This window comes from Gadus macrocephalus, chromosome 16 (genome assembly GCF_031168955.1).
Source record: "Gadus macrocephalus chromosome 16, ASM3116895v1".
Taxonomy (NCBI): Eukaryota; Metazoa; Chordata; class Actinopteri; order Gadiformes; family Gadidae; genus Gadus; species Gadus macrocephalus.
Genome location: NC_082397.1, coordinates 7,568,018 through 7,593,000, shown reverse-complemented (window position 1 = coordinate 7,593,000; position 24,983 = coordinate 7,568,018). Strand labels below are relative to the sequence as shown.

The window sequence follows — 24,983 nt, the reverse complement described above, 5'->3', positions numbered from 1 at the left end:
CACACACTAAATGGTAGTCAAAGCTGACCTTATTGACATAATACTTTGACTAATACTCCTCCCTATTAAGAGCATTTCAGCAGGCAGTGGCATGGCAAATACACAGAGGGGCATACATGGACTCCCTGTCCCCCTGTCTGATCCGTGGAGTGCATATTTACGAATTCTGTCCAGTCCACCCCCTCTCTCTCTCTCACACACACAGACACACTCTCTCTTACCTCTCTCTCCATCCTCTTGCCCACAAACTGCAGGGTCTGAAACTAGCCTTCCTTATCTGACACTCGCACACATGCATGAACGCACGCACACACGCACTATACTGATCTAACAATAACTACTGTTCCGTTTACCCCCCCCCCCCCCCCCCCCCCCCCCCCCCCCCCAGTTCCACTAGACCTACAGGTGCGGCTTGCTGACCTTAATCCTCTATAAGCAAATAGTGTGTTTGTGACTCACTGACTTTGAAACTCACACCAACGTCCCCTGGAATACACATAGACAAAATGTAGGACATTTATTTAAAATATCCTCCCTCTCTCTCTGTCTGTCTGCATGTCCCCCACACTCTCTCTCTCTCCCCATCTTTCTCTATTGCTCTCTCTCCTCCCTACCTCTCTCCCTTCCTATCTCTCTCCCCCTATTTCCCTCCCTCTTTCTTTTCTTTCTTCATCTCCTTTTCCTCCCTTTCCCTCTCCTCCCTCCCCCTCTCTCTTCTCTTGCCCTCTCCCCCTCTCACTCCTCCCTACCCTTTTCTCTCACTTTCTCCCTCTCCCCCTCTCTCTCCCCCCTTCCCTCTCCCCCTCCCTCCCTCTCATCCTCTCCATCATCTCTCTCTCCCCCCTCCATCTCCCCCTCTCCATCATCCCTACCCTTTTCTCTATCTTTCTCTCTCCCCCTCGCTTTCTCCTCCCCCTCTCTTCTCTCCCCCTCTCTTCTCTCCCCCTCTCTCTCCCCCTCCCTCCCTCTCACCCTCTCTATCATCTTTCTCTCCCCCTCTTTCCTCTCTCCCGCTCTCTCTCCTCCTTCTCTCTCTCCTCCCCCTCCCTCCCTGTCCCTCCCTCTCACCCTCTCTATCATCTTTCTCTTCCCCCTCCCTCTCCCCCTCTCTTTCCTCTCCCCCGCTCTCTCTCCTCGCTCCCTCTCCTCCTTCTCTCTCTCCCCCCGCTCTCTCTCCTCTCCCTCCCTCCCTCCCTCCCTCCCTCCCTCCCTCCCTCCCTCTCTATCATCCCTCCCTCCCTGTCCCTCCCTCCCTCCCTCCCTCTCACCCCCTCTATCATCTCCCCTCCCTGTCCCTCCCTCCCTCTCACCCTCTCTATCATCCCTCCCTCCCTGTCCCTCCCTGTCCCCCAGATGACACGGTGTCTGCCAGCAGTAACCTGGACATGGAGGACCGGGTGTCCCAGCTGGAGCAGCGGCTGCAGCTGCAGGAGGACGAGATCCAGCTGCTGAAGGCGGCGCTGGCCGACGCCCTGCGACGCCTGGGCTGCTGCGAGGACCAGGGCCCGGGGGCCGCCGCGCCGGGGGGGCCCCAGGCCCCCGGGGGCCACAGGAGACCCCTGTCCAACTCGGCCCCGGCCGCCCCCCTCAAAGGTGTGTGTAAGAGGAGGTGGCGGGGCAGGGGGCCGAGGTGGCGCTGAGAGGATTATTTATTTGCTTTGATGTACTTTTTATTTTCTGTAGGTAATGTATGATTGGTTCGGAGAACAATGTTGAGTTAAGTATACATTGCACGTTGATTTTTCTCCAGGATGTGTTTGTGTCCATGGTAAAGGCGATGAATCATCCATGATATGTAATGGGGCTCAGATTCTGTTCAAGGGCAAATCCCAACCACATTGGCTGATTGAAAAGAGATATCCTCCCTCAATTCTGTGGAGGAATATGATATCTTGTGTGGTCCAAAACACTGTCTGTCTCTCTCTGGCAGTGAGACAGCTCCTCTGCCTAAATGTCTGTCTCTATCCATGGGAATGAAACTGCTTCTCTCTCTTAACCCATCTCTCTCTCCCCTGCCAGTGAGACCACACCTCTCTCTTAACCTGTCTCTCCCCCCCTGGCAGTGAGACAGCTGCTGCAGGCCCTTCCCTCCAGGCCTCTGAGTAACGGATACGTCCAGCAGAAGCGTCTCCTCTCCTCCCCCTCCTCCCCCAAGAAAGACGTGCTGCAGTCCATGAAGAGGTACAGACTGTATGCAGAGAGGCTGCCAGGCACAGACAGACAGGCAAACAGACAGACAGTATGCAGAGAGGCAGACAGACAAGCTCGGAGACAGACAGGCAGGCAGGCAGGCAGGCAGGCTGGCAGGCAGACATAAACGATTGACTGATATACAGATAGACAGACAGAGGCATACATTAGATGCACACATGCAGACAGACAGACTGACATATAGGCTGGCAGACAGACCGAGAGGCAGACAGCCAGAGTAAACACACCTACAGAGAGACAGACATTCAGACAGAGGTAGACACCAGCCCCCACTTGTCCCATTCTTAGCCCCTGCCTTTCTGGGAAATGTATCATGTAAAGCAAAATAAATGAATGAAGAGATTAAAAAAATAAAAAAATAATTTAAGGACCATTAAAGAGGTGATCTTGAATCTGTTTTGGGTCCATAAGTTGTAATATTTTGTAGCTGTTAATGATGGTCATGTCATGTGCATAAAAATACTGCATAGCATGAAGTTCTAGACTGGGTACCCCCAGCCCGTTCTGCGGCCGATTTTGAATTTGCCCTGCAGCAGGGTCTGGAGAGGAGCACTACATTTCTTTCTGCTTCCAATACGCTTATACGGGAGCCAATCACCAAGCTGGCTTTTCCCCCTGACGCGCTATTGGCTGGTTTAACACAATGACGACAGGGAAGCGACAGCAGCCAATTGCGTTCAGAGTCGTTTGAACTACGCCCCTTGGTCACGCTTCTTGTGCTGAAGATAATTACAGCAGCCTCCCCAGACCAACGTGCAATCTACAATTGAGCTTGGTCTGGCATTAGCCAGGCTAATGAAGTTCCCCTTCAAAGCAAATGTGGCAGTAATGCCACTAGGGGGCAGCATTTCGACATCCATGAAGACGAGCCATCCTTTCTTTAATTGCAACGTATAACATTTCAACTAGCTCCTCTCTGTTCCTACTTTCGATAATGTTGTGAATAAAATCAATTCATATAACTAATATATTCTAGAAAAACAACGCTGGGCAACCTGTACCTCTGTCTTTGTTACAATAATCAAACTATCGACTCCCACTCAGCCCTCCAAGCCAGCCGTGCTACAAGGCTTGTTTGTTTTTCTATCTGCCCTGCTCCGTTATCAGTTTTGAATCTCCTTTAAAAGCTTCGGGGTCCTTCTCTGATATCGTTGCTTCCCTCGGGGGTTAGGATAGACAAAAGTAGACTCAGAGGAGGGAACACCCGGTTGCTAAGGCTTTGCCGCTCATCGCTGTGTCAACAAAAGCTCTGGAATCCAAATGGGAATCATGCTTTACTAGAGTGTACCAATTCGGTGCGTTGTCAGTTATTTTTGAAATATTTTCCTCTTAAATTGTTGACTTTGTCATCCAAAATGTCCCCTGTTCTCCACTGTGTTCTCCTCCGGACCTCCGGGGCTCCAGGAAGAGCATGTCCACCGAGCGCCTGACCCTGGTGAAGAGGGAGATGGGAGGGGGGGAGGCCCGCAGCCGCACCACCTCCTCCAGCAGCTCCTCTGGAGGAAAAAGGTAGCCCTCTTCTCTCCCCTCCCCTCCTCTCCTTCTCTCCCCTTCTCTTTTATCCTTCACCCCTATCTACTATTTTCTCTCCTTCTCTCCCCTCTCCTCATTTCTCCACTCCTTTTCTCCTTCTCTCCACTCCGTCTCTCCTCTCTCCTTCTCGTTTCTCCTCTTATATTTTTTTTCTCCTCTCCTTCTCTCCTCTCCTTCTCATCTCTTCCCTGTTGGCTCTCCTTCTAACACAGCAGTGAACAGTTCAGGTATCGCTGTGACCCCCCTGTTCATATCACATGATCTTCAGCTTCATCCAATATTAACGCAGATACACACAAACCCTTCTGTAGAGCGGTTATGTTTTTCTCCCTCCCCATCCCCCAATATAATGTATTGGTCCAGACCCTGATCACATGGTCTGTGGGTTCATAAGCTCTGCATTTGATCTGCACGTTTGTGGCAGATATCAATGGTGGTCGGTTGTTGTTGTTTTACTCCAGAAAGTATGATTTTATACTTCTTCAGAATGTACTGGATTCTACCCTTTGTCTCTAGCTGTCGCGCTCCTTATTACACACACGCACATGCATGCATGCACACACACACACGCGCAAAAAACGTGCAACACGCATGCAGACTTACACTCACACTGAGTTCACACACTGTTAATGGATACAGTGGCAATAGGATCAAAGGTTGCGCTGTGAGAACTGATGTTTGCTTTGCTTTGTGTTTTTTTTTTTTTTTACCATAATGCATCTGCTGTGAGTGTTGTTTTGGAATGGGAAGAGTTTGAAAAGTGGAAAATAAGAGTGGAATCGATTGGAGTACAACATTAGTGCGTGACAAGAGAGAGAAAGCATCCCTATATAATCGTATCCTCATGTGTCTTATTTACTACTGCCATCAGCGCTTCTGCTACGCCCATGCTAAGCTAAATGTTAGCTGTCGGAATGAATTATGTATCAGTCAGAAAGGCTTGTCCGGTTAGCATTGTGTGCGCCGTCAGCTTCACTCAGTGTCAGCACATGGGACAGGGAGACACATGCTCATTCCCCACTCACAGGGATCTGCTAAATAACTGGCTGTCAAACCACAGACCTGCTCCTCTGTTTGATGCTGGGTCGTTTAGATAATGGTTCTAAAGTGGAGCTGGGTGGTTCACGACGGATAAAGAGAGTCCAGATCAGGGATCCTTTCATTTTCACGTCTATAGTCTGTCTTCTCTTCTCTTCCCATGTCCTCTTTTCTGTTCCTCTTTTCCTCCTTTTTCTTCTTCGCAACCGTGCCATTACAGAAAGGGTAAATGTTAAAAAATACACACATTAGATTCATGCTCCCTGTCATAATCATGTTTATCATTGATGTCCTCTCTAGTCTTCTCTCAGCACCATCAGAAACTGCAGACATGATGGCTAATATCACTAGATTGACAACCACATTATCTGACGTCTTGTCACTTCTGTCTGCTCTCCATGTTCCCCCTCATGTTGCCTCCTGTCTAGTTTCTGCACAAGGCATCAGATTTCACTGAGGCTTAAGCAGAAAGGGGGGTGTGGCCTTGTGAGAGGCCATGGGCCAACCCTGTAAAGCAAAGTGCCTTTTGATTGGACAAGAGCTCCCCACCAGGCGCAGCAAAAACTTTACCGAGACAACAAGGAAGTCAGTGAGTTAGTTTGGGTGTGAGACTAGCACAGAGCAGAAGAAACTCCCTTTGACGCTGCCGACAGTTAACTAACGGAACCATGAAGAGATCCCAGAGGTAAATACAACAATGGCCTTGGTCATTTTGAACCTTAAGAGTAGGATATGTCTTGCTGAGAGTTAATACTTCTTCTTTAGGGTTAGAGGTTTAAAGGTTTCATCAGATTTTAAGATGTTTACATTTTGGGGGGATGGTGTATCAGGCTTTTAGTTAATTGAGTAGCTCAATCAAAGCAGATTTTGGTTCTATTTCAGTTTCCAAACTAGCCAAAAGCTTCACTTTCAGTATGCATTGTGAATGAATGCAAATCTGAAGGGGCTTCTGTGTAATTAACTTTGGGGAAGTTCAGGTTTTGTGTGGTAGTGTAAATAACACAAATGCCATAGCCTAAATGTGGATTTCTTTTTTATTCCTCTTCCTTAAAGTAAAGTCTAGTTACTCTCTAAGCCGCTACTTCAAATCATCTGAGCGTCTTCGTAGCACCCTAGACGCCTTGTGTTTGGGTCTGGCTGCAGCCTGCAGGGAGGTTGTGGTTTTATGTTGCTCAGCGTTGACACGCAGGTCCTTTGATGCGCTGAAAAGCTTGTGTTGGGAGGGGAGGGGCAGTACTTCTTCTTGGGAACTTGAATAATACATAGACTAATGTGTCAATAAGATGCAGAACAGACGCAAACACAAGCGTGCTGGGTTACTCCGTGCTAAAGGACTGGATCACTGAGGGAATGCTTTGAAGAGCCTTACGAAACACGTCGATAGACATGCATAGTATAAAGTCATAGGATTGTTGGATGTGTGTTTTATTGTTGAATCTGCAATCTTAGAAACATTATTAATATAGTAATTCATTCATTCATTCATAATTAAAGTCTTAAGTACCTTAATGTTAACCATGCACTTTCAACATCAATGAAATAAAAAACGAATGAGAATAAGATGACCATGCATATCTTAAATTGTACATCAGGTCGGATGGCAGATTTGCTTATAATTTAATTACCGGCTCTTGATTGCTCTCCGAACAGTCACATCCAATCTATATCACATCGTCAACACACACACATACACACACATTTGTGCGCAGCAACATGGACTTTTCAGTCTGGCCAAAACAATGTACCCAGCGACGCTGATTATGCTGTAAGAAACGATTTGGCTGCAGACCAGTTTTCCATCTGTGTCCAGCCCGGGGTCCCAAACCCCAGGCGGGCGAGGTTATTATCTATCAAGGGCAACATGCTGTGTGCTAAGGAATGTGTATCCCAGAGGGATCTTGTTGTGGGTAAAATACAAAGTATTGAGCAGGGATCATATGATTCAGGGAGTGTAGGAACTCACTAGCAAGTTTGAAATGTTCTTTACGGATGGAGTGCCTTCGTTATGTTGAGATGCAGGGAGGTTGAGGATTACATCACAGTATGTTTGGCATTTAATCTCATCAAACTGGCTGGAGGTCATTAAGGAGAGAGCAGGGCGATGGAGAACGTCCGTCCCATCTTTTGGCCGTCATAATGGGTTCAGGGACCAGGGCAGCTCCAGAAGGCGGTTCAGCCAGAGTTTCTGATCCAATCATTTCTGACCGGCATCGATCAGACCTCCTGGTTTACAGCACACTGCACCAGACTGACGGACTGAGAGTGCAGATACAACAGATGGCTTTTCCTGCATGAGGGAAAGGCTTTTAAAAAAAAGCAGTGGTTCTCCCCCACTCCGGATGTCTATCTTTCTCTCGCTCCCACTGTCTCTCTCTCGCACTCCATCCATCGGGTCTGCACCAAAGTCCTGGGAACTGTGAGCTAACATACCTAATTATGTTTCAGCCCTCTCCCTGCCCTTACTTCACTCACTAGAGCTGGAACCATAAAACCACAAGCAACAACACACTGGTGGAAATGGATGTGTAGGATTAACGGGATATTATATAAGACTGATCCAATAAGAGCATTCTGTTCCGTTACCAAGATTTCATTAAACAGCACTGAGTTTGCACGCACGAACGCACGTACACACACAGCGCACGGAGCACGCACGCTCACAATGTATGCACATCTGATTATTTTGCATGACCTTTGAATCGTTTCATAGAGAAGATAAGTCCTCAATCTATGTAAATGTAGAGTAAGGAAATTATCTCCATCTTGTCAAATCTAAACGTGTGTGTGTGTGTGTGTGTGTGTGTGTGTGTGTGTGTGTGTGTGTGTGTGTGTGTGTGTGTGTGTGTGTGTGTGTGTGTGTGTGTGTGTGTGTGTGTGTGTGTGTGTGTGTGTGTGTGTGTGTGTGTGTGTGTGTGTGTGTGTGTGTGCGTGCGTGCGTGCGTGCGTGCGCGCGCATCAGTGTAGTCTTTAGGACTAATGGACTGTAAGTGGGAGTATTCTGCAGCCATCAGTGAAACCATCTTGTTGTGGGCCTGCAGAGTAGAATATATAATCTATTATATATGATCCCTTGAGATCTTAACTGTATTGAAAGGTTAGGCTTTCCTTTCTTCAAGAAAAACAAACTTATTTTCAGTTTTTCTACATATCCTTCCACTCTACGGCAACTACTCTGAAGTTGTCTGTATCCAGGTTGTTTTCATTGGGACTCCTAATTGACTATGACTGGTTTAAACTCGGCCCAGATGGTTTATTTACGCAATCATTTCGGAGGAATTTTCACCCTACCCTTAAAATGTTTGCCTCTGAAGCCACTGTGATATCCTTGCATCCAAAGCCAATCAATATCTGATTCTGAATACAACTTTGCATTTGACTCTACTATACTAAACTACACTCCACTCTGCGAAACAGGGACCAGGTTTCCATGGTTGCTAGTTCTACTGAGAGCTTTGCCCTCTCCATTGTCCTGCTGCCAGTTACCCAGCATGCTTTGCACTAATTACTCGCTCTGCATCGATGTTCCCCTGTTATTGGTCCAGAGCGTAGCCCACCTCTAAACCGTGGAGCAGACGCATCCCAACATGTTGAGAGACAAACAGGGTGTTATGTGGTTTCCACGGGGCGGTTCTGGAGCCCTCGGACCACATCAAGCCACGTAGTTTGGGTTCCTGGGTGCTATGCTGGGTCTAGCAGGAGCCAGAGGCCTTGGTTTGCTTTACGTTGTTAGTTAGTTAGTTGGGTCTGTTGTTGTGTCTGTTTACAGTCAGCTAAAGGGAACAACATAACTAGCATTGATTTGTTGGTCCCCCCCATACCATATATAAATACACTTTAATCCAACTGGTCCTGTACCTGAATTCAGACACAGGACATTAAGGACAATGGGGATCGAACCCTGGACCTTTTTTCGGATTGCAGTCCCGAAACCCTAGCCACTAGACCTCCCTGCCCCATAAAAGTATGAAGGATAACTATGATTTAATAGTGGATGTTGTAGTAGTAAAGTCAGGGGAATTCCACATAACATGTAGTCCTTTCTCCTGCTTCACCTGCAGAGCCACAGGGCTTTGTGAAACATGCCTCCCAAAGTGCGAACAGACCGCTGTTATCCAGTCTCAACTTTTCATTCCTGTCGCCATGGTGATTTAGCCCCTGTCCTCTGAATTTTGATGTGTCAGCATCCTGTCTGATTCTGGCTGGCGAGTCAGGATGGGTTTGAGGGCTGTCTGGTGGGCAGCTCTGATTGGTTGGTGACAGGTCGGCTGATTCAGGAAGGGCTGTCAGGTCGGTTTAGTTGCGTTGACATGGCGACAAGGTGGTAGGGGTTGGTTTGAGGCTTCCCGCCGTAGATTGCCGCAAGCTTTTGAGTGCAGGTTGAAGCATGGCTTGCTGCCAACACGCCGTAGCAGTTTGAGATGTTTAACCTGCTAGACTGTGATCTCTTCCAAAATACTCCTAGCCGACATGATTTACAAATGATAAGGTACAGGCTTTTTTAATAAGGTAAACCTTTTAAATTGTATTGGCCAATTCTTTAGGTTAGTTAGTTAGTTAGTTGGTAAGGGGCAACTTTGGGCTGCCTTTGGATGTGAAATGTGCTCTATAAATAAATGAGCCTCGCCTTCCATCTGGCGTTCTTGTCCCCTCCACTGTTGTCCCGGAAGCTGTGGCTTCAGTCATGTGGTAAATGAGTAACCATTCAGATATCTCACTGTCTCACATGAGTGGGCTCTCTTCCGCTCTCTTTGTAAATCCACGCTCGTGTGTTTCAAAAAAGACGGCTCTGTATGTGTGACATTCCCGGTGTCTGATCATCGATCTAAGCGCTTCCAGAATTCATTACCCATCGTGTATTGTGAGCGTGCACGCAGTGTGGTGTCAGATGTCTGTCCAGTGTCTGGCCCTGCCCTGAGCTTAAACAGTTGATGTGGTGAATAACGTTAGCCAGACGATCTATTTCACACCCTAACACTCGGTGTCGTTATTCATCTTGGCCACATTATAAATTCAAAACGTAAATCTCCATGAAATCTACAAAGTGCACACCGTTTAGTCTGTTATGTAATTATTGTGAATATTGTTATGATCCTGTTTGGTAGATTGCTACTTTCACGCAAATCAATTGGCCTCTATATTCCTAAGCAAGTTGCCACCACTGTCTAAAAGACTGTGGTCTGAATGAACATTTCAGGTTATTTAGCTTTCTTTACTATAAATTGCTTATTAAAATCCCGGATATCTTGGAACAAGATGTACCTGTCATTTATACTGACCACTATTCATTCCTACGTGTTGTTTTCCTGTTTTTGTTTTTCAGCAAAACTAAGGAATGCTCCCTCAATGCAGGTAATTTGCATGTTTTCTCATTATGCATTGTAACATTTATACTACCGGTAGGTATATATTCAAAGGGACACCGATGTCACATTGGTCTCTCGGCTACGAAACAAAAAACTGCCCTACTGAAATTCCAATGTTTGTAGCAGTGGCTTGTTGGGAAACCGAGTCTTTTCAATGACTCATCCCTTCTCCTTTGTATGGTCCCACTCACTCAATTGTTCCACGCTGACCAGAGGACGGCTACGTCAGGATGTTCCTGAGAGGGCGTCCGGTCACCATGCACATCCCAGACGCTCTGCGGGACAGTTACACCCTTGACCACAAGGGGGCAGCGCCGGACCGCAAGCTCAAACTGCAGTGGGTGTATCCTTTTACACACGAGACGTGAGAGAACGAGGGAGCAAGGGAGAGGGAGACACAGCAGGCGAAAGAGGGAGGAGAGAGAAGGAGAAACGGAGCAAAAGGATGAGGCAGGATACAAAGGGGAGAGGGAGAACAGGGCGAGAGGGAGAGAGACGGCGTGAGAGAGATGATTGTGTACGAACCTCTTTGAAGTCAAGGGTTTCAAATGATGAATGCATGAATAATCAGAGGAATAAATATGGGGAACGAATCGTAGACATCCCCCCTTTTTAAAAAAAAAACATGAAAACATAAAGAAACGGATGAATTCAAATCTACCAATTAATTGAAGGCCATAAATGAATAACGATAGAAGAGCATGAATCCGTTTTTTGTTTATTTGACGTACATTCATCACAGTGCTGGTTTAGCTTTTAAAGGCAGTCCTCTCCCAGAAGCGTTGACCCTAATAGCCCCAGTTAATTACCACCACTAGCCACACAGCTCATTGATTGATAAGCAGCTGTGCCAAAGGGGGGGGGGCGACCGCGGAACAAGACCCCCCGGGTTATGCCCCCCACCCTCCCTCTCCCCCTTCCCTTCCTTGACTCCGTGTCCCCCAGCTACGGGTACCGCGGCCGGGACTGCCGCTCCAACCTGTACCTGCTGCCCACGGGGGAGATCGTGTACTTCAACGCCAGCGTGGTGGTGCTGCTGAACACAGAGGAGCAGCAGCAGAGGCACTACATGGGCCACGACGACGACGTCAAGTGGTGAGGAGACGCACGCACGCACAGACACACTGTCCTATCACGGATTACCCAGAGGCATTAAGATCAAAGGCTGTGCTGAGAGAATTGTGTGTGTGTGTGTGTGTGTGTGTGTGTGTGTGTGTGTGTGTGTGTGTGTGTGTGTGTGTATTGTGGGCCAGACTGGAAGCCACAGTCATATAATAGGATAATAATGTGTGTTCTGCAGCAGCTGGCCTAATAGACAGTGTGAGGTGGTGTTCCTTAGATACACCCTCTGTGTAAACATGGGTGAGCCTTTGTTTGGACACCTTCTCAGCGCACCGCATCTATCAGCGAAAGGACTGTTTTCTCTAGTTTGCATTTGGAAAGTGAACCAGGCATATCGACATTTCATGTTCCCTGTTTTGATAAAAAACAATGATAAATGCAGTTTTCACTGGGTCTTGACTTGAATCATCGTGTCTTGTTCCTAGCTTGAGCGTGCATCCTGACATGGTTACCATAGCGACGGGACAGGTGGCCGGCAACTCCAAAGACGGAAAGGTACGCGATAAATCGGTATAGTGTAATGCCACTGTCCCGTGTTTATACAGTTTACCATGAAACCTGCAACGACGTGGTAGGCCTACAGTGGCGGGATGCTTTGCAATGCACGTCAGGTGTAGGTCTCCTAGTCATCCATATTTCATTAGATCTAGATGCTTCTAATGTCCTTAAAATTGGTGATGGTTAGGAGTGGAAGTCCTCTTATTGAATCATGTCCTTCTTTTTAGTTCTGAAACATATCTCTGCGTCTCGCTCTCCCCACCAGGTGCTCCACCCCCACGTGTGCGTGTGGGACTCCGTCAGCCTCAACACCCTGCATGTCCTGGGCATGGGGGTCTTCGACCGGGCCGTCACCTGCGTGGCCTTCTCCAAGTCTGTGAGTCTCCTCCACACGGCTGTGTAGACTCCTTTTGAAAGGCTTTGGATGCAGCCTTCCTTGTCCCCCCTTTCAGGGTCGATGTATATCAGACAATTCATGGCAAAATATTTTAATATTTTGCCATGAATTATCTTCGGTTGTGTTTCTTGTTCCATCCAGTTCAACTTGATCTAGGTTTGTGTTCTTGGGTTAATATTAAACAAAAATCAAAAAAATGCCCAATACTACATTGGGGTCACTCAGTATTGAACGACCCTTGGTGATGAGGTAGGGTAACCCTCTCCTGCCGGGGTTCCAGAACGGCGGTGCCCACCTGTGTGCCGTGGACGACGCCAACGACCACATCCTGTCCGTCTGGAACTGGCAGAAGGAGAAGCAGCTGGCTGAGGTCAAGGTAACCGCAACCTCTGACCTCTGACCTCTTACCCTATGGTTAGACGTTGTGATGATGTCATATTGAACAAGTCAATTCACACGTGTCCGTCTTTCGGGGAATATTTGTTTACGGCCAACAATCGGAAGCCAATTAATGGTTGACCACGTTGGTGATAACCAACAATATTTTTTTATATAAAACCTAAATATCAGTAAATATCTTGAATGAGTGCGTTACAACCATGACCACATTGAAATAATGTGTGAAATGAACGAGGAGTGTTGTATAAACCTGACGGTATCCCCGTGTTCCTCTGACCCAGTGCTCCAACGACTCGGTTCTGGGGGCCGTCTTCCATCCCATGGACCCCAACCTGATCGTCACCTGCGCCAAATCGCACATCAACTTCTGGACCATGGAGGGCAACACCCTCACCAAGAAACAGGGCCTGTTCGAGGTCCGTCTGAATGCACTTGCATGTATAATATTTATGTACAATGTCGAGCAACACCGAACCAAAAAAAGTGTGTGTGTTCGTGTGTGTTGGGTTTCTATTCAAGCACATTCTACTTGTATTCATATACAAGCAGAACTAGTTTGAACAGAGCATAGATCATATCATCACCTCCAGTGAATGTATTATATCAAAGCGTCTTGTGTCCGGTAGAAACACGAGAAGCCCAAGTACGTCCTGTGCGTGGCGTTCGCTGAGAACGGAGACGCCATCACGGGAGACTCCAGTGGGAACATCTACGTCTGGGCCAAGGGTACACAACTCCTCCTTCTGCTGCTCCTAAACTTCTGCTCTCCATCTGGTTCTGTAGAGAGGTCCTTCACACCTTACACCTCTAGCTGAATTTACACACACAGAAATTGACTTCATGGTTGGTCAAGAACGTAGCACAGACAATGGAAAGATGTCCATTAAAATGCAGATGTGACCACATCAGCCTTATGTTGTCAACGGCGCCACAAGTCCTTCTATCTTGATCGGCTATGTTGTTGATTGACAGGTGTTTGGCATCACATCATTCACCTTATGTCCACGGCCCACGGAGGCGGGGTTTCTTCTCTCTCTGTTCTCATTGGTTGTGTTCATTGACAGGCAGTCACCCCATCAGTCTTATAATGTCCACGTCCCATGGAAGCTGGGTCCCGTCTCTTTCCAATGTTCTGATTGGCTGCTCTGTTGATTGACAGGTGGGAGCCGCATCAGCCAGGCGGTGGCGGGGGCCCACGAGGGCGGGGTCTTCTCCCTGCTGGTGCTGAAGGACGGCACCATGGTGTCTGGGGGGGGGAAGGACCGCCGGGTGGTGCTGTGGGACCACGACTACACCAAGCAGTCGGAGATGGAGGTGAGGTGGAGGCGGGCTACATACAGTCAGGGCCATTCCTGATCGAGGAGGAGTCCTCTGATATGATTGATGGTTGAAGATCTTTCTTCAATGCATCCAGCTGTAAGAAAAGGGATGCATATTGAGATGTTTCTAAGCTGTCTGTCTGTCTGTCCAGGTGGGGGAGCCTCTGGGCCCAGTGAGGGCTCTGTCCGAGGGGAAACCAGGGGAGCTCTTCGTTGGCACCACCAAGAACGCCATCATCAGGGCCGCCTTCCCCGACACACTCACCCCCATCGTTCAGGTACTCACTCACTCACTCCCTAATTTCTGTACTTTAATACAGTCATTTGCATATTTTTGTTTGCGTTTTGCCATTTCACAGATTCAAGACAAATCATACCTCAACACAGCTAGGGTTGAATGCTAAAAAGACTACATTATATAACATAAATATTAAATTATTTAAATGTGCCAAAGGGTTAACTTGGCTATCGGGTCAAAACATAAATAGTTTATGCTCTTTCATTTGGGCAGTGTTTGGGATACTTTCTGAGTGTAGTGTAACCAGGAAGTACTGCATGTGTGTGTTGTTTCAGGGGCACACAGATGAACTGTGGGGTCTGGACGTCCATCCGTCCATGGAGCAGTTCATCACCTGTGCCCAGGACAAACTGGTGCAGCTCTGGGACACCAACTCCCACCAGCCCCTCTGGAGCAAGGCCATTGATGTGAGCCAACAGGAAGAGAGATGCTATTTATTTATTTTTGTTCCACTCAATATACAAACTACTTTGTATTTCATTGGTTAACTTATGATGTAAATATGTCAAAGACAAACTTACTGGAATGACAAAGTTTGAGCTAAGGTAGCGTACCTCCATGTATTGCAGGACCAAGGCAGGTCTGCAGGATTCCACCCCAGTGGAGGCGTCGTGGCAGTGGGCACCATGAGTGGCAGGTAACACCCCCTCCCCATGTCTGCAAACTCAGAGGGACATACTTAGTCAACACTTGAGACAGAGTGTGTGTGTGTGTGTGTGTGTGTGTGTGTGTGTGTGTGTGTGTGTGTGTGTGTGTGTGTGTGTGTGTGTGTTGCAGATGGTTGGTGCTGGACACTGACACCAGAGACTTGGTTTCTATGCACACCGATGGAAATGAAATCATTTCCAACATCAAGTACTCTCCAGGTAAAATACTAGAGAACATTGAATACACCACTCTCTTACGTTCTCTCTCACTCGCTCACTCGCTCTCTCTCAAGTTCCATGTTAATTCGGAGATTCCTTTGCCCATAGATGGCAACTACCTGGCAGTTGGTTCCCATGACAACTTTGTTTACATCTACGCCGTCACCGAGAACGGCAGGAAGTACAGCCGTGCTGGAAAATGCTCGGTGAGAAAAACGTTGTAATCAATCATAATCCATAAACAATAATAGTCTTCTTTTTTGTCTTTGTATAGGAATCTCTTTGACTGGAATACACTGATAAAGGGTTAAAATTTATGGGGAAAGGGCGCATCTGAAATAGAAGATAAAGTAGGGATTGAATCGATAACGGACCCATTCTCCTGGGGTTCTTCCAGGGCCACTCCAGCTTCGTGACTCACCTTGACTGGTCGCAGGACAGCCACTACCTGGTCACCAACTCAGGAGACTACGAGATCCTCTTCTGTGAGTCAAACATCTTCTCATGTTCTCCGCTCAAAGACTCACCGAAGCCCCCCCGGGCCCACACTAACAACAACAAACCAAAAAATCAAGGGATGTTGCGATTACATATTCATGTGTAATGAATGTCTAGATGAGCCTAATGATGTATTTCCTGTTTGTGCCCCTCCCCTTCCTCTCCAGGGGAGGCCCCTAGTGGTAAACATGTGACCAGCATGGATGCGGTGCGCAACATGGAGTGGGCCACCTACACCTGCACCCTGGGGTTCAACGCCTTCGGTGGGTCTCACTGCTAAAGAGACGTGTTTAGTCTTTGTGTTCATGCTTCTGTAGGACGATCACAATCGTGTTTGTTGATTCTTTTTTTTAAGTATTCTTCTACCTTTATCCCTCCTTCTGTCTCTTACCCACTATTTTTCGCTCTATTCCCTTCCCTCGACTTCTCTCTCCCTCTCCCTTCCCTCCACCCATCCCTGCCTCTCTATCCATCTCTCTCTACCCCTCTCTATTTATGTCTCTATCTCTCTCCCCCCTCTCCCTACTCATCTCTACTTCTCTCTCTCTCTCTCTCTCTCTCTCTCTCTCTCTCTCTCTCTCTCTCTCTCTCTCTCTCTCTCTCTCTCTCTCTCTCTCTCTCTCTCTCTCTCTCTCTCTCTCTCTCTCTCTCTCTCTCTCTCTCTCTCTCTCTCTCTCTCTCTCTCTCTCTCTCTCTCTCCCCTCTGTCCCTATCCCCCCTCTGTCCCTCTCCCTCCTCCAGGTGTGTGGCCCGATGGGGCGGACGGCACAGACGTCAATGCCGTCTGCAAGTCCCACAGCAGCTCTCTGCTGGCCTCTGCTGACGACTTTGGCAAAGTGCACTTGTTCACCTTCCCCTGTTCTCAACCAAGGGTCAGTGGGACTCATCTCCATTATATGAGCTAAAATGTGATCGTTTGTATCGGTCCTAGCTGTAGTGTGTAATCGCAAGCGTGCTCAGTACTGCCTCTAGTGATAGTCAAGGGGTATAACAGTGCAGGTCATTTTCTCAGAGCTTCATTCAGTACAGTTCTCGTATTGAATCATACCAGCATGGATGAGGACATTATTTAAGGTTAAAGTGAGGGAATAGACGGTCCTCTTAAAATAAATTCATGTTGTTTTTAGCTAGCTTCTTATCTTGACCTCGAAAAGATTATTGCATCTGTCCCTTTGACTTTAAAAACTGAAGGCAATTTTAACATAATGCTCTAATGCTCTAAATGTAACATTACAGTTGTATGCGTTCTAGCACACAGAGTCAAACTATCTTTGGGGTCAGATAAAGTAAACGCTGCTTTTAGACGTTGTAAATGCTAGCTTCAACCTCAGACCTTTAAAACCCAACATGAATTGTTAATTAGCAGAGTTGCTAACTTGTAAACATTTAACTAGTCTTGTTTTTTGCCTCCCCTAAAGTTCTGGCAATTCAGCATGTCAATAAACAAATTAAATGGTTAGAATAAAGGTTTTTTATTTCCAAAAATCTCATGGAAACCTTTAAAAAAAATATATATTACTGTGCGAATGAGTTATGAGGGAAATATTTTTTAATAATAATTATGATGATGATGATGATGATGATGATTGACGTACTTACTGTCCAATGCCACTCTGTGGTTCTGGAAATCATTGGCTGGAGTTTTTCGAGCCCTGCCCGTTCCACAGATGATTGACTTGTTTAATTTTCATGTCAGTACTTCTAACTCAGTGTCTGTAAGTGGGTTATGATAAGGATTTCAAGTAATTTTGCAAAAATGGCCAAAAAAGAGAATTCCATACCCAACATTTAAAGTAGCCTAATCAATGTTTTATGATGTTTTTTATCTGTTCTGTACTCCATTTGTCCATTTAGAAGCGGTATTGAGCAGTGGGCTACTTAGTATTATTTAGTATTTATAAATGATGCTATAACTGTCAGGCCATAACAGTAAAATGATCAAACTGAATACCAATCTTTCTGTACCCGCCTCCTTTGCAGGCTCCAAGCCACAAGTATGGCGGACACAGCAGTCATGTGACCAACATTGCCTTCCTGCACGACGACAGTCACCTGATCTCAACTGGCGGGAAGGACACCAGCATCATGCAGTGGGCCGTCGTCTAACAGCCGATCACCACGGCAACAGCATCCTTCTTTCTTGTTTTTTCCCTTCCTCTGTTACTGTGTCCTCCTGCCTGCCCCACTAGAGGGCAGCATTTCCGTGCCTATTAAAACACCTTGACCAATCCCTGGCCGGTTTAAGAGCAGCAGCAGCAGCATTTAAAGTGTTGATAGTTGAGAATATATTGATGATGTCGTATGAAATACAAACTATATTGATAATGTGGTATGGAATAGAATGTAGAAGAAAAAAAAAAGTATGTTGCATTGACAGCGTGTGCTTCCCTGAATGTGACTGTAAAGACAGACCGGTCGACCAAATACAACGGAAACCCTGAATATATCCAATCTAATATTATCCAACATGAACCTTATTCTCCGTACGGCTGGCTGCTGTTTGAAGTGACTGTGGGATTCTTGGGATGATATTTGTCTCTGTGCGTCGGTCTTTACTCTGTGCCCCAATATCTATCACAACCAGCCAACCCCCAAACTGTTACCTTTAACTAACCACCTTTAACCCAAAGCATAGGCGGATGATTGTAACTTTCGAAGATTATTAAAGATTGTCAACCGTCGGAAGTGGCTGTTTATTGCAAGCCTCCCATCCAGCCACTGTCCTCCGGCCCCCTGGTGTTCGCTGATGGTACTGATGCGGTGGCCTGACTGTGCTGATGCTGCACTAGATGGCGCTACAACTTTCGGAAAAGCATGTCTAAATGTCGCAAAGGTCTAGTAACGGAATCTATCTTATGCAGTATATCCGAGTGGCTGTGTTATTTTAATATTTATTAGTGACAACAATGGATGCTATAGTAAACTATTATAACGAATATTGGTGTAGTGCTTTTCGCGGTGGACAGAGAAATTATATGGCTTATGCATTGTAGAAGTGTGTCTAAGCTTTGCCTTCTGATTTGTTAATAAAGTTTTTACCCAAATATTTTTGGATTAACATGTGGATTTATAACCATTTGCCCCCAGTGAACTAAACTATGGATATGTGTCGGTATAAATATGCGGTCCTCTATTTAGAACCCCTAGTTTAGAGTCCCGTACTACCCATCCTCATGATGGCAAATAATTCAAATCCAGAAAATGTGAACTTGAACTAAAGGGTCTGTAACCAACCATTTCCAATGTCCACTCATCTTTTATTAATAGTTTCTCTCTAAATCTATTATTCATTATCACAAGTTACCACAGACCCAATGCATTAAAATATCCTGTATCTGTCAAGCAGCCAAGAACATCGAATGAATTGATTGATAAAACAATTATTTTGGATAAATAATATACTGCTGCTTCTCTGAGTCAAAAGTTTAAAGTTGTATTTTATCTAAAAATATTAGCACTAGGCTGCTCATAATTGTTCAAAAACTCACAACCCCCGATCACAAAGACCGCCAATTAGTGTCTGTAGAACCCTGAGGTGAGAGACAGAGTGATGGCCATATCAGACCCATGAGCACCACGGACCAACCGCCCTTTACCGTAAAGTCTACACAACCGCAGATATTCACCGCCTTCTACCGGCGAACGACGACATTGCACGTATCTAACGGTACCTGCTCTAAGTAGCCCAAGTGAGGTAATTAAGGACGTAATTTATTAATGAGTGGCACGTGGCTGTAGTTTGTACCTTAATCATGCGATTAAATACAGAAAACATCAATATTAATCATACATTTGAATAAAAAGTCTAATTAGATGTACAACAGACTCCAACCTCCCCACATGTCTGTTGGCTAGCCCTCTTAAGCTAGAGCACCCCTGCCTAATGCACCCCAGGCTTGCCTCGTTAGAGGGAGGACGACCATATATGGCTTGGGGGTGGAGCCCGCAGGTTGCCAGACCTACCACTCCCCTCACGCACGCACGCACGCACGCACACGCACACACAGCCCCAGAGTCCAATCAGTCTGGCTCGACCAGGTGAGGCTGCCTAAACCAGACATCAGCAGAACACACTCCCACAATATTATACTGAGATTGTACCTATTCCACTGCATAACTATGAGAATGTAGCTATTTTACTGAATACATATGTAATCAGTGAATGTGATTTTGCATGTGAATGAATGTGAAATGTACATATTTCACAGAAAATGTCCCCTTTCTTTTTCTTTAAAATTTCATTCAAATCAGAAAAGTGTACAAACACATGATTGTGTTGTTATACTTTATTTGGAAAAATAAACGACAAAAATTGCTTTGTTAAAAAATGTATTGATAAAAATGCAACTTTAACATTTTCAACATGTTACTTGACTGCAACCTTTAACCATTTGATATCATTAAACTTAAAAAACATCCAGGAGAAAACAGACATTGAACCACAGTCATTTTATAATTCATAATATAGGTTACATTATGTTTGTTTTATGTTAGTTGCTTGATGAAATTCTCCAACAGTATGATATAAATACAGTTCTCTCAGATCTCACATAGTAGATTCTAATTCAGGTAACATTAGTTGCTTGATTATTTTATTATCAAACAAAGGTCCTAGTCTGTTTGATTGACAGGTGAGATGATCAGGGGGGCAGAGTTTATACCTTCACAATTAAAGAGACCCGGGTTGAGGATTGGGTAGAGAGGCTCACTAAAGGTGCAGCCAGTTGCAGAGTAGAGATGAACCCTGGCTTCCACATCATAGAAGGAGACCAGACCCTGATCATAATCAACAAACACCCCCACCTTCTTGAGCTCAGCTCTCAGACGGAGACCGACACAAGGGTTATTATGAAATAACAACCCATCCTTGCCGTAGCCAATAGTCCAGTAACCCGTCTCAGGGGTCCAATTGGTCTCATCTATTCTGTTGATGGACTCTCTGGCCACTCCTAAAAACCATTGAATCCTGTCTTTAACCTGGACCTCAAAGTAAAATCGCCCCGAGGTGAAACTCTGCCTTGTGAGGACAAATATATACTGTCTAAATCTCTTAGGGTTGTCTCGGAGATCCTCCGCCACACTTCCAAGATGTACTTGTTTCCCATCCTCAGACAGGATGAGAAGGGGATGAGCTGTATCAGGATCCAGAATCACATCTACTTCATACTGCTGGACCCTCTTCAGTTCATCATGCAGCTTCTTCATCTTCCTGCTCAGTTCCTGCTCCAGCTGATCCAGGGATCTCATGAAGGTCCCTACGTATGACGGAGGACGGACATCCACCGTCGTCCAGTCCCTGGTGTGTGGAGGATTCTTGAGAGTTCTGAAAGCCTGGAGGAAGTGGAGGTGGTCTTTAGTGTGTGAGAGCTGCTTCACTTCTGAGCTTCTATTGGTCAGATCTTCTATCTCCTGCTCCAGCTCTGTGATGAGGTCCTCAGCTTGTTTCTCAGTGGATTTCAGTCTCTTTTTAACCATTCGGTTGAGATCATCCTGGCACTTCTTAATACAGCGCATCAGAGTAGTGAGGATCTGCTCACCATCAGCTATCTCTCGGTCTGCGTCTGCTTTGCTGCGATTAACTGTGTCTTTGATCTCCTCAACCTTTATTTTTCTCTCCTGGATCATCTGCTGAACTTCAGCCTCCATCTTCCCCAGTTGGGCTGTCTTCACGTCATATTCCTCCTTTAGAGGTACAACAGGATGGAACTTGTGGTCTGTCTCTCTGCAGAACTGACACACATACACTTGTTCATTCTTGCAGAAGAGCTCCAGAAGTCGGTCGTGTTTCTTACACAACCTGTCTTCCAGATGGTCCATAGGCTCGACCAGCCGATGTTTCTTCAGGACTGAGACTCTCTGATGTGGCTCCAGGTGGGTTTGGCAAAAAGACATAAGGCACACTAGGCAGGACTTCACAGCCTTCAGCTGGGTCCCAGTACAGACGTCACAGGGAACTTCTCCTTGTTCAACACAAGGCTGCTCTTTTACTCTTACGGATGTTCCAAACCGTTCAACCATCTCCGATAAGAGGATATTGATCCGTAAATCAGGTCTTGTGTCAAAAAGCTTGTTGCAAACAGGACATTTGTACCGGTCTTGTTCATCCCAGTGCCTTGTAATACAGGTTCTACAGAAGTTGTGCCCACATGGTGTGGTAACTGGGCTGCTGAGCACATCCAGGCAGATGCAACATGAAAAGTTCTCCTCAGACCAGGAAGAGTTAGCAGAGGCCATTCCTAAACACAGACGACAAGGTTTATGCATTGAGCAAGTCCATTATTCTTTTAGTCGCATAACGGAAAAAGTGGTTTTAACTTACTGCGGTCAAGTGAGCCGCCATTCGTTCATCCGCGGTTAAGCCAGCCGTCACACAAAATCTTTGTGCGCCTTTACTCTAAACAGCCTTTGTGTGGTATCTCGCAACGCTTTCAAAATAAAAAACCTTCACCTACGTGTGTAGATATATAGAACACTAGCTGTCTTACGGCGGCGTCTACAACGTCCGCACTTGCGGCCATCTTGCCAGACAGCTGCTCACCAATAACTTTGTGTTGGTACTGGTACGTGTACTTTTTAAATAACCATAACTTGCTACATTTTCAGACGGTTTACAAACGGTTTGGTTTCTTACAAACGTTATTAACGTGGTTATAATAGTGTACCTATTTTAGAAGATTATTCAATTTTATTTTTTCGTTTATAACAAGACAAACCGTTTGCTAAAATTTAGCAAGTTATGGTTATTTAAAAAGTACATGTACCACTACCAACACAGTGTTATGGGTGAGCAGCTGACTGGCAAGATGCCCGCCAGTGCGGACGTTCGACTGCATTGGCCAGCAGAATATGCATATGGGAGTTTTTTTAAATAACATTTTCTCAAAATCTATACAGTAAAATCACATGGTTCCTTGTGTACAAGTAGTCAGTACAACAGTTAGTATGGTCAGGTCAGTCAGTGCCTGAACTCATGTGAAATTCGGTCTATAGGGCACTTCAAAGTGCTGACATAATGCAATTTGCAAAGGCGAGAATATGCATGTGGACGTTTTTCAAATGACATTTTCACTAAATCTATACAGTAAAATCACATAAGTTCAGGCACTGACTGATATGAAAATACACAAGGAACCATTTGATTTTACTGTATAGATTTAGAGAAAATGTCATTTGAAAAACGTACAACACGAATTTCTCATAAGTTCAAAAAAATAATAATCTATTATTATATATATATATAATATAATTAATAGAATATTATAACCACGTTAATAACGTTGGTAATAAACCAAACCGTTGGTAAACCGGTTGAAAATGTAGCAAGTTATGGTTATTTAAAAAGTACATGTACCACTACCAACACAATGGGTGAGCAGCTGACTGGCAAGATGGCCGCAAGTGCAGACGTTCTAGACGCCGCCGTAAGACAGCTAGTGTTCTATATCTACACACGTAGGTGAAGGGTTTTATTTAGACTTTTGAAACGTTGCGAGATACCACACAAAGGCTGTTTAGAGTAAAGACGCACGAAGATTTTGTGTGACGGCTGGCTTAACCGCGGATGAACGAATGGCGGCTCACTTGACCGCAGTTTTAACTTCTCTTAAAGTTGTGCTGTTTGACTTACTTTGTTGTGGTTTCTGTCAGACGGAGAATGTTCTTTTTCGCCTGAAAGAGAGAACTGCTTCCACCTCGGTGGTTCTATGCCGCCTTCAAAGTAGATCGGAGGTTCAGAAGCTCTAACGTGTCTATGCGTAAACCTTCCCTTCTTCCGAAATAAGAGTTTTCAGGGCTATGGACTAGTCCAACTGCATCCCCGGAGAACAACACGCTGGCGTGAACAACCCATGAGCGACGGAAGTACTGTGACGGACGTGATTTATTTAAAAAACTTTTATTACACACCGCTATCAGAAACCAAAGATCAACCATGGAAGTAAGTGAGACTTTCAATATGCTTAATATAGCCTATTGAGTAATTTAATATTCATGTTAAAGCCGTGCCGGAGTTTATTTACTTTTCGCTAAATTCGAATATAATAATACCGCACCCTTTTTGAAAAAATAAGCTGCACTTCGTTCATAGAAGTCAGTGAGAGTTAACCTGATCATAATATTTATTAATATAATGAGGAAAATTCATGTTAAAGCCGTGCTGTGGTTTATTTAGTGTCATCCGTAATCACCAATGTCCAGCACTTTGAGTATTTTGTTGTTGCTGTAATGATTTATGCTTTGCTTGTTCTGTCTCACCTGCACGTCTATTCAATCAAATTCCAAATGACTAAATGTAATGACCTGTCTTTGACATCAGATGGGGCTGTTACTGTATTTATTGGTATTTGAACGCCCTTCACATTTGATTGTCAAAATGTTTGCTTTTCCGCATCAATTCACTTCGATGACTGAACAGAGTTGATCTACACCAGTTTCCTATTCCCCATCCACCCTGAGGATCCCTGGCTACACCTGCACACCAATCTACACCTAACATAAACCAAATAACCATGCAGTGCTCCAACTCTGCCTTCTAAACACCATATTGATGACACTTTAACAGCTAACTTTTAAAATATACTACATTATGTCACACCACGTTTTGGAGGAAGTATGTTCAGATGAATGTTTTGATTTGTCAATTTTATGTGCACAATATCTGTGATCCCTGCTATTGTATTTCTAACACCCAGCTGGGAACCCTCTTTTTAAGGGAGCGACAAAAGGGAACAAGGCTCGAAGCACACCTGAGCCCGGACCTTCCATCTCTAATGCCTCCATTCAACCACAAAATAATGCCTAAAGTAACTTGACCCGCTAACCTTATACCTGAACTTGGAAATTAAACCTAACATCTCTAATGCCTAAAAATTTCAGCTAAACTCAACCAAGTACCTAAACTTCTCTATAATAGCTAAAGTCGTTCCCCTAAACGTAACCCAATCCCCAAACTTCTCTAAAATGCCTAAAATAGTTTACCTAACCTCAACCCAAGACCGAAACTTCTCTAAAATGCCTTAAATCTTTTCCCTAAACTCAACCCAATACCTAAAATTCTCTTAAATGCTTAAAATCGTTTCCCTAAACGTAACCCAACACCCAAACTCCTAAGCTCTCTTACATAAACGGTGCCTAAAATTAACCTCAAATTTCCCATTTTAAACATTGAACCAACCGTAATCTTAAACCCAAACTAGACTGTTTAAACTCAGATCTAAACCAGACTTGTCACTGGGTCACCCCACTTATTTCCCCCATCAGGGTTTATGTTTATTCCTCAATGGTTTGAAGTCCTTTGGATGATATTTGAACACTTGTTATAAATAAACAGGCCTTCTTTACCCATTTGGTTTGTTTTGCTTATTTGCTCTTGGGACAACAAAGCTGCGTCAGCATCCTTGCGTAGATGTAACAATTATCCCCAGTATATCCCAAAACAGTAAC

General features: G+C 45.3%; 2 protein-coding genes across 3 annotated transcripts in view; one reads left to right on the top strand and one right to left on the bottom strand.

The window, feature by feature from the left end:
• eml2 (EMAP like 2) overlaps window positions 1-18,588 on the top strand; it is a 21,659-nt gene extending 3,071 nt beyond the window's left edge. Inside the window, exons 2-22 of one of the 2 annotated variants that reach the window (XM_060075203.1) lie at window positions 1,354-1,593; window positions 2,064-2,181; window positions 3,616-3,720; window positions 10,103-10,131; window positions 10,359-10,488; window positions 11,091-11,240; window positions 11,693-11,762; window positions 12,031-12,141; window positions 12,443-12,538; window positions 12,843-12,977; window positions 13,188-13,287; window positions 13,721-13,875; window positions 14,033-14,158; window positions 14,454-14,585; window positions 14,748-14,815; window positions 14,956-15,044; window positions 15,153-15,250; window positions 15,442-15,529; window positions 15,710-15,805; window positions 16,284-16,414; window positions 17,523-18,588. In XM_060075203.1, coding sequence (XP_059931186.1) covers window positions 1,354-1,593; window positions 2,064-2,181; window positions 3,616-3,720; window positions 10,103-10,131; window positions 10,359-10,488; window positions 11,091-11,240; window positions 11,693-11,762; window positions 12,031-12,141; window positions 12,443-12,538; window positions 12,843-12,977; window positions 13,188-13,287; window positions 13,721-13,875; window positions 14,033-14,158; window positions 14,454-14,585; window positions 14,748-14,815; window positions 14,956-15,044; window positions 15,153-15,250; window positions 15,442-15,529; window positions 15,710-15,805; window positions 16,284-16,414; window positions 17,523-17,648 — 2,393 coding nt within the window. In that variant the 3' untranslated portion in view covers window positions 17,649-18,588. Of the gene's footprint in view, window positions 1-1,353; window positions 1,594-2,063; window positions 2,182-3,615; window positions 3,721-5,324; window positions 5,468-10,102; window positions 10,132-10,358; window positions 10,489-11,090; window positions 11,241-11,692; window positions 11,763-12,030; window positions 12,142-12,442; window positions 12,539-12,842; window positions 12,978-13,187; window positions 13,288-13,720; window positions 13,876-14,032; window positions 14,159-14,453; window positions 14,586-14,747; window positions 14,816-14,955; window positions 15,045-15,152; window positions 15,251-15,441; window positions 15,530-15,709; window positions 15,806-16,283; window positions 16,415-17,522 lie in introns of those variants that run through there. The other variant, XM_060075204.1, reaches the window with a different exon arrangement.
• A 1,225-nt stretch (window positions 18,589-19,813) lies between these two features.
• On the bottom strand, window positions 19,814-23,485 carry LOC132474495 (E3 ubiquitin-protein ligase TRIM39-like). Its single transcript, XM_060075250.1, has 2 exons — window positions 23,170-23,485; window positions 19,814-21,778 (listed from the first exon to the last, which is right to left on the bottom strand). The coding sequence occupies exon 2, from the start codon at window positions 21,774-21,776 to the stop codon at window positions 20,154-20,156; it is 1,623 nt and encodes a 540-aa protein (XP_059931233.1). The 5' UTR covers window positions 21,777-21,778; window positions 23,170-23,485; the 3' UTR covers window positions 19,814-20,153.
• Between the last annotated feature and the right edge of the window lie 1,498 nt (window positions 23,486-24,983).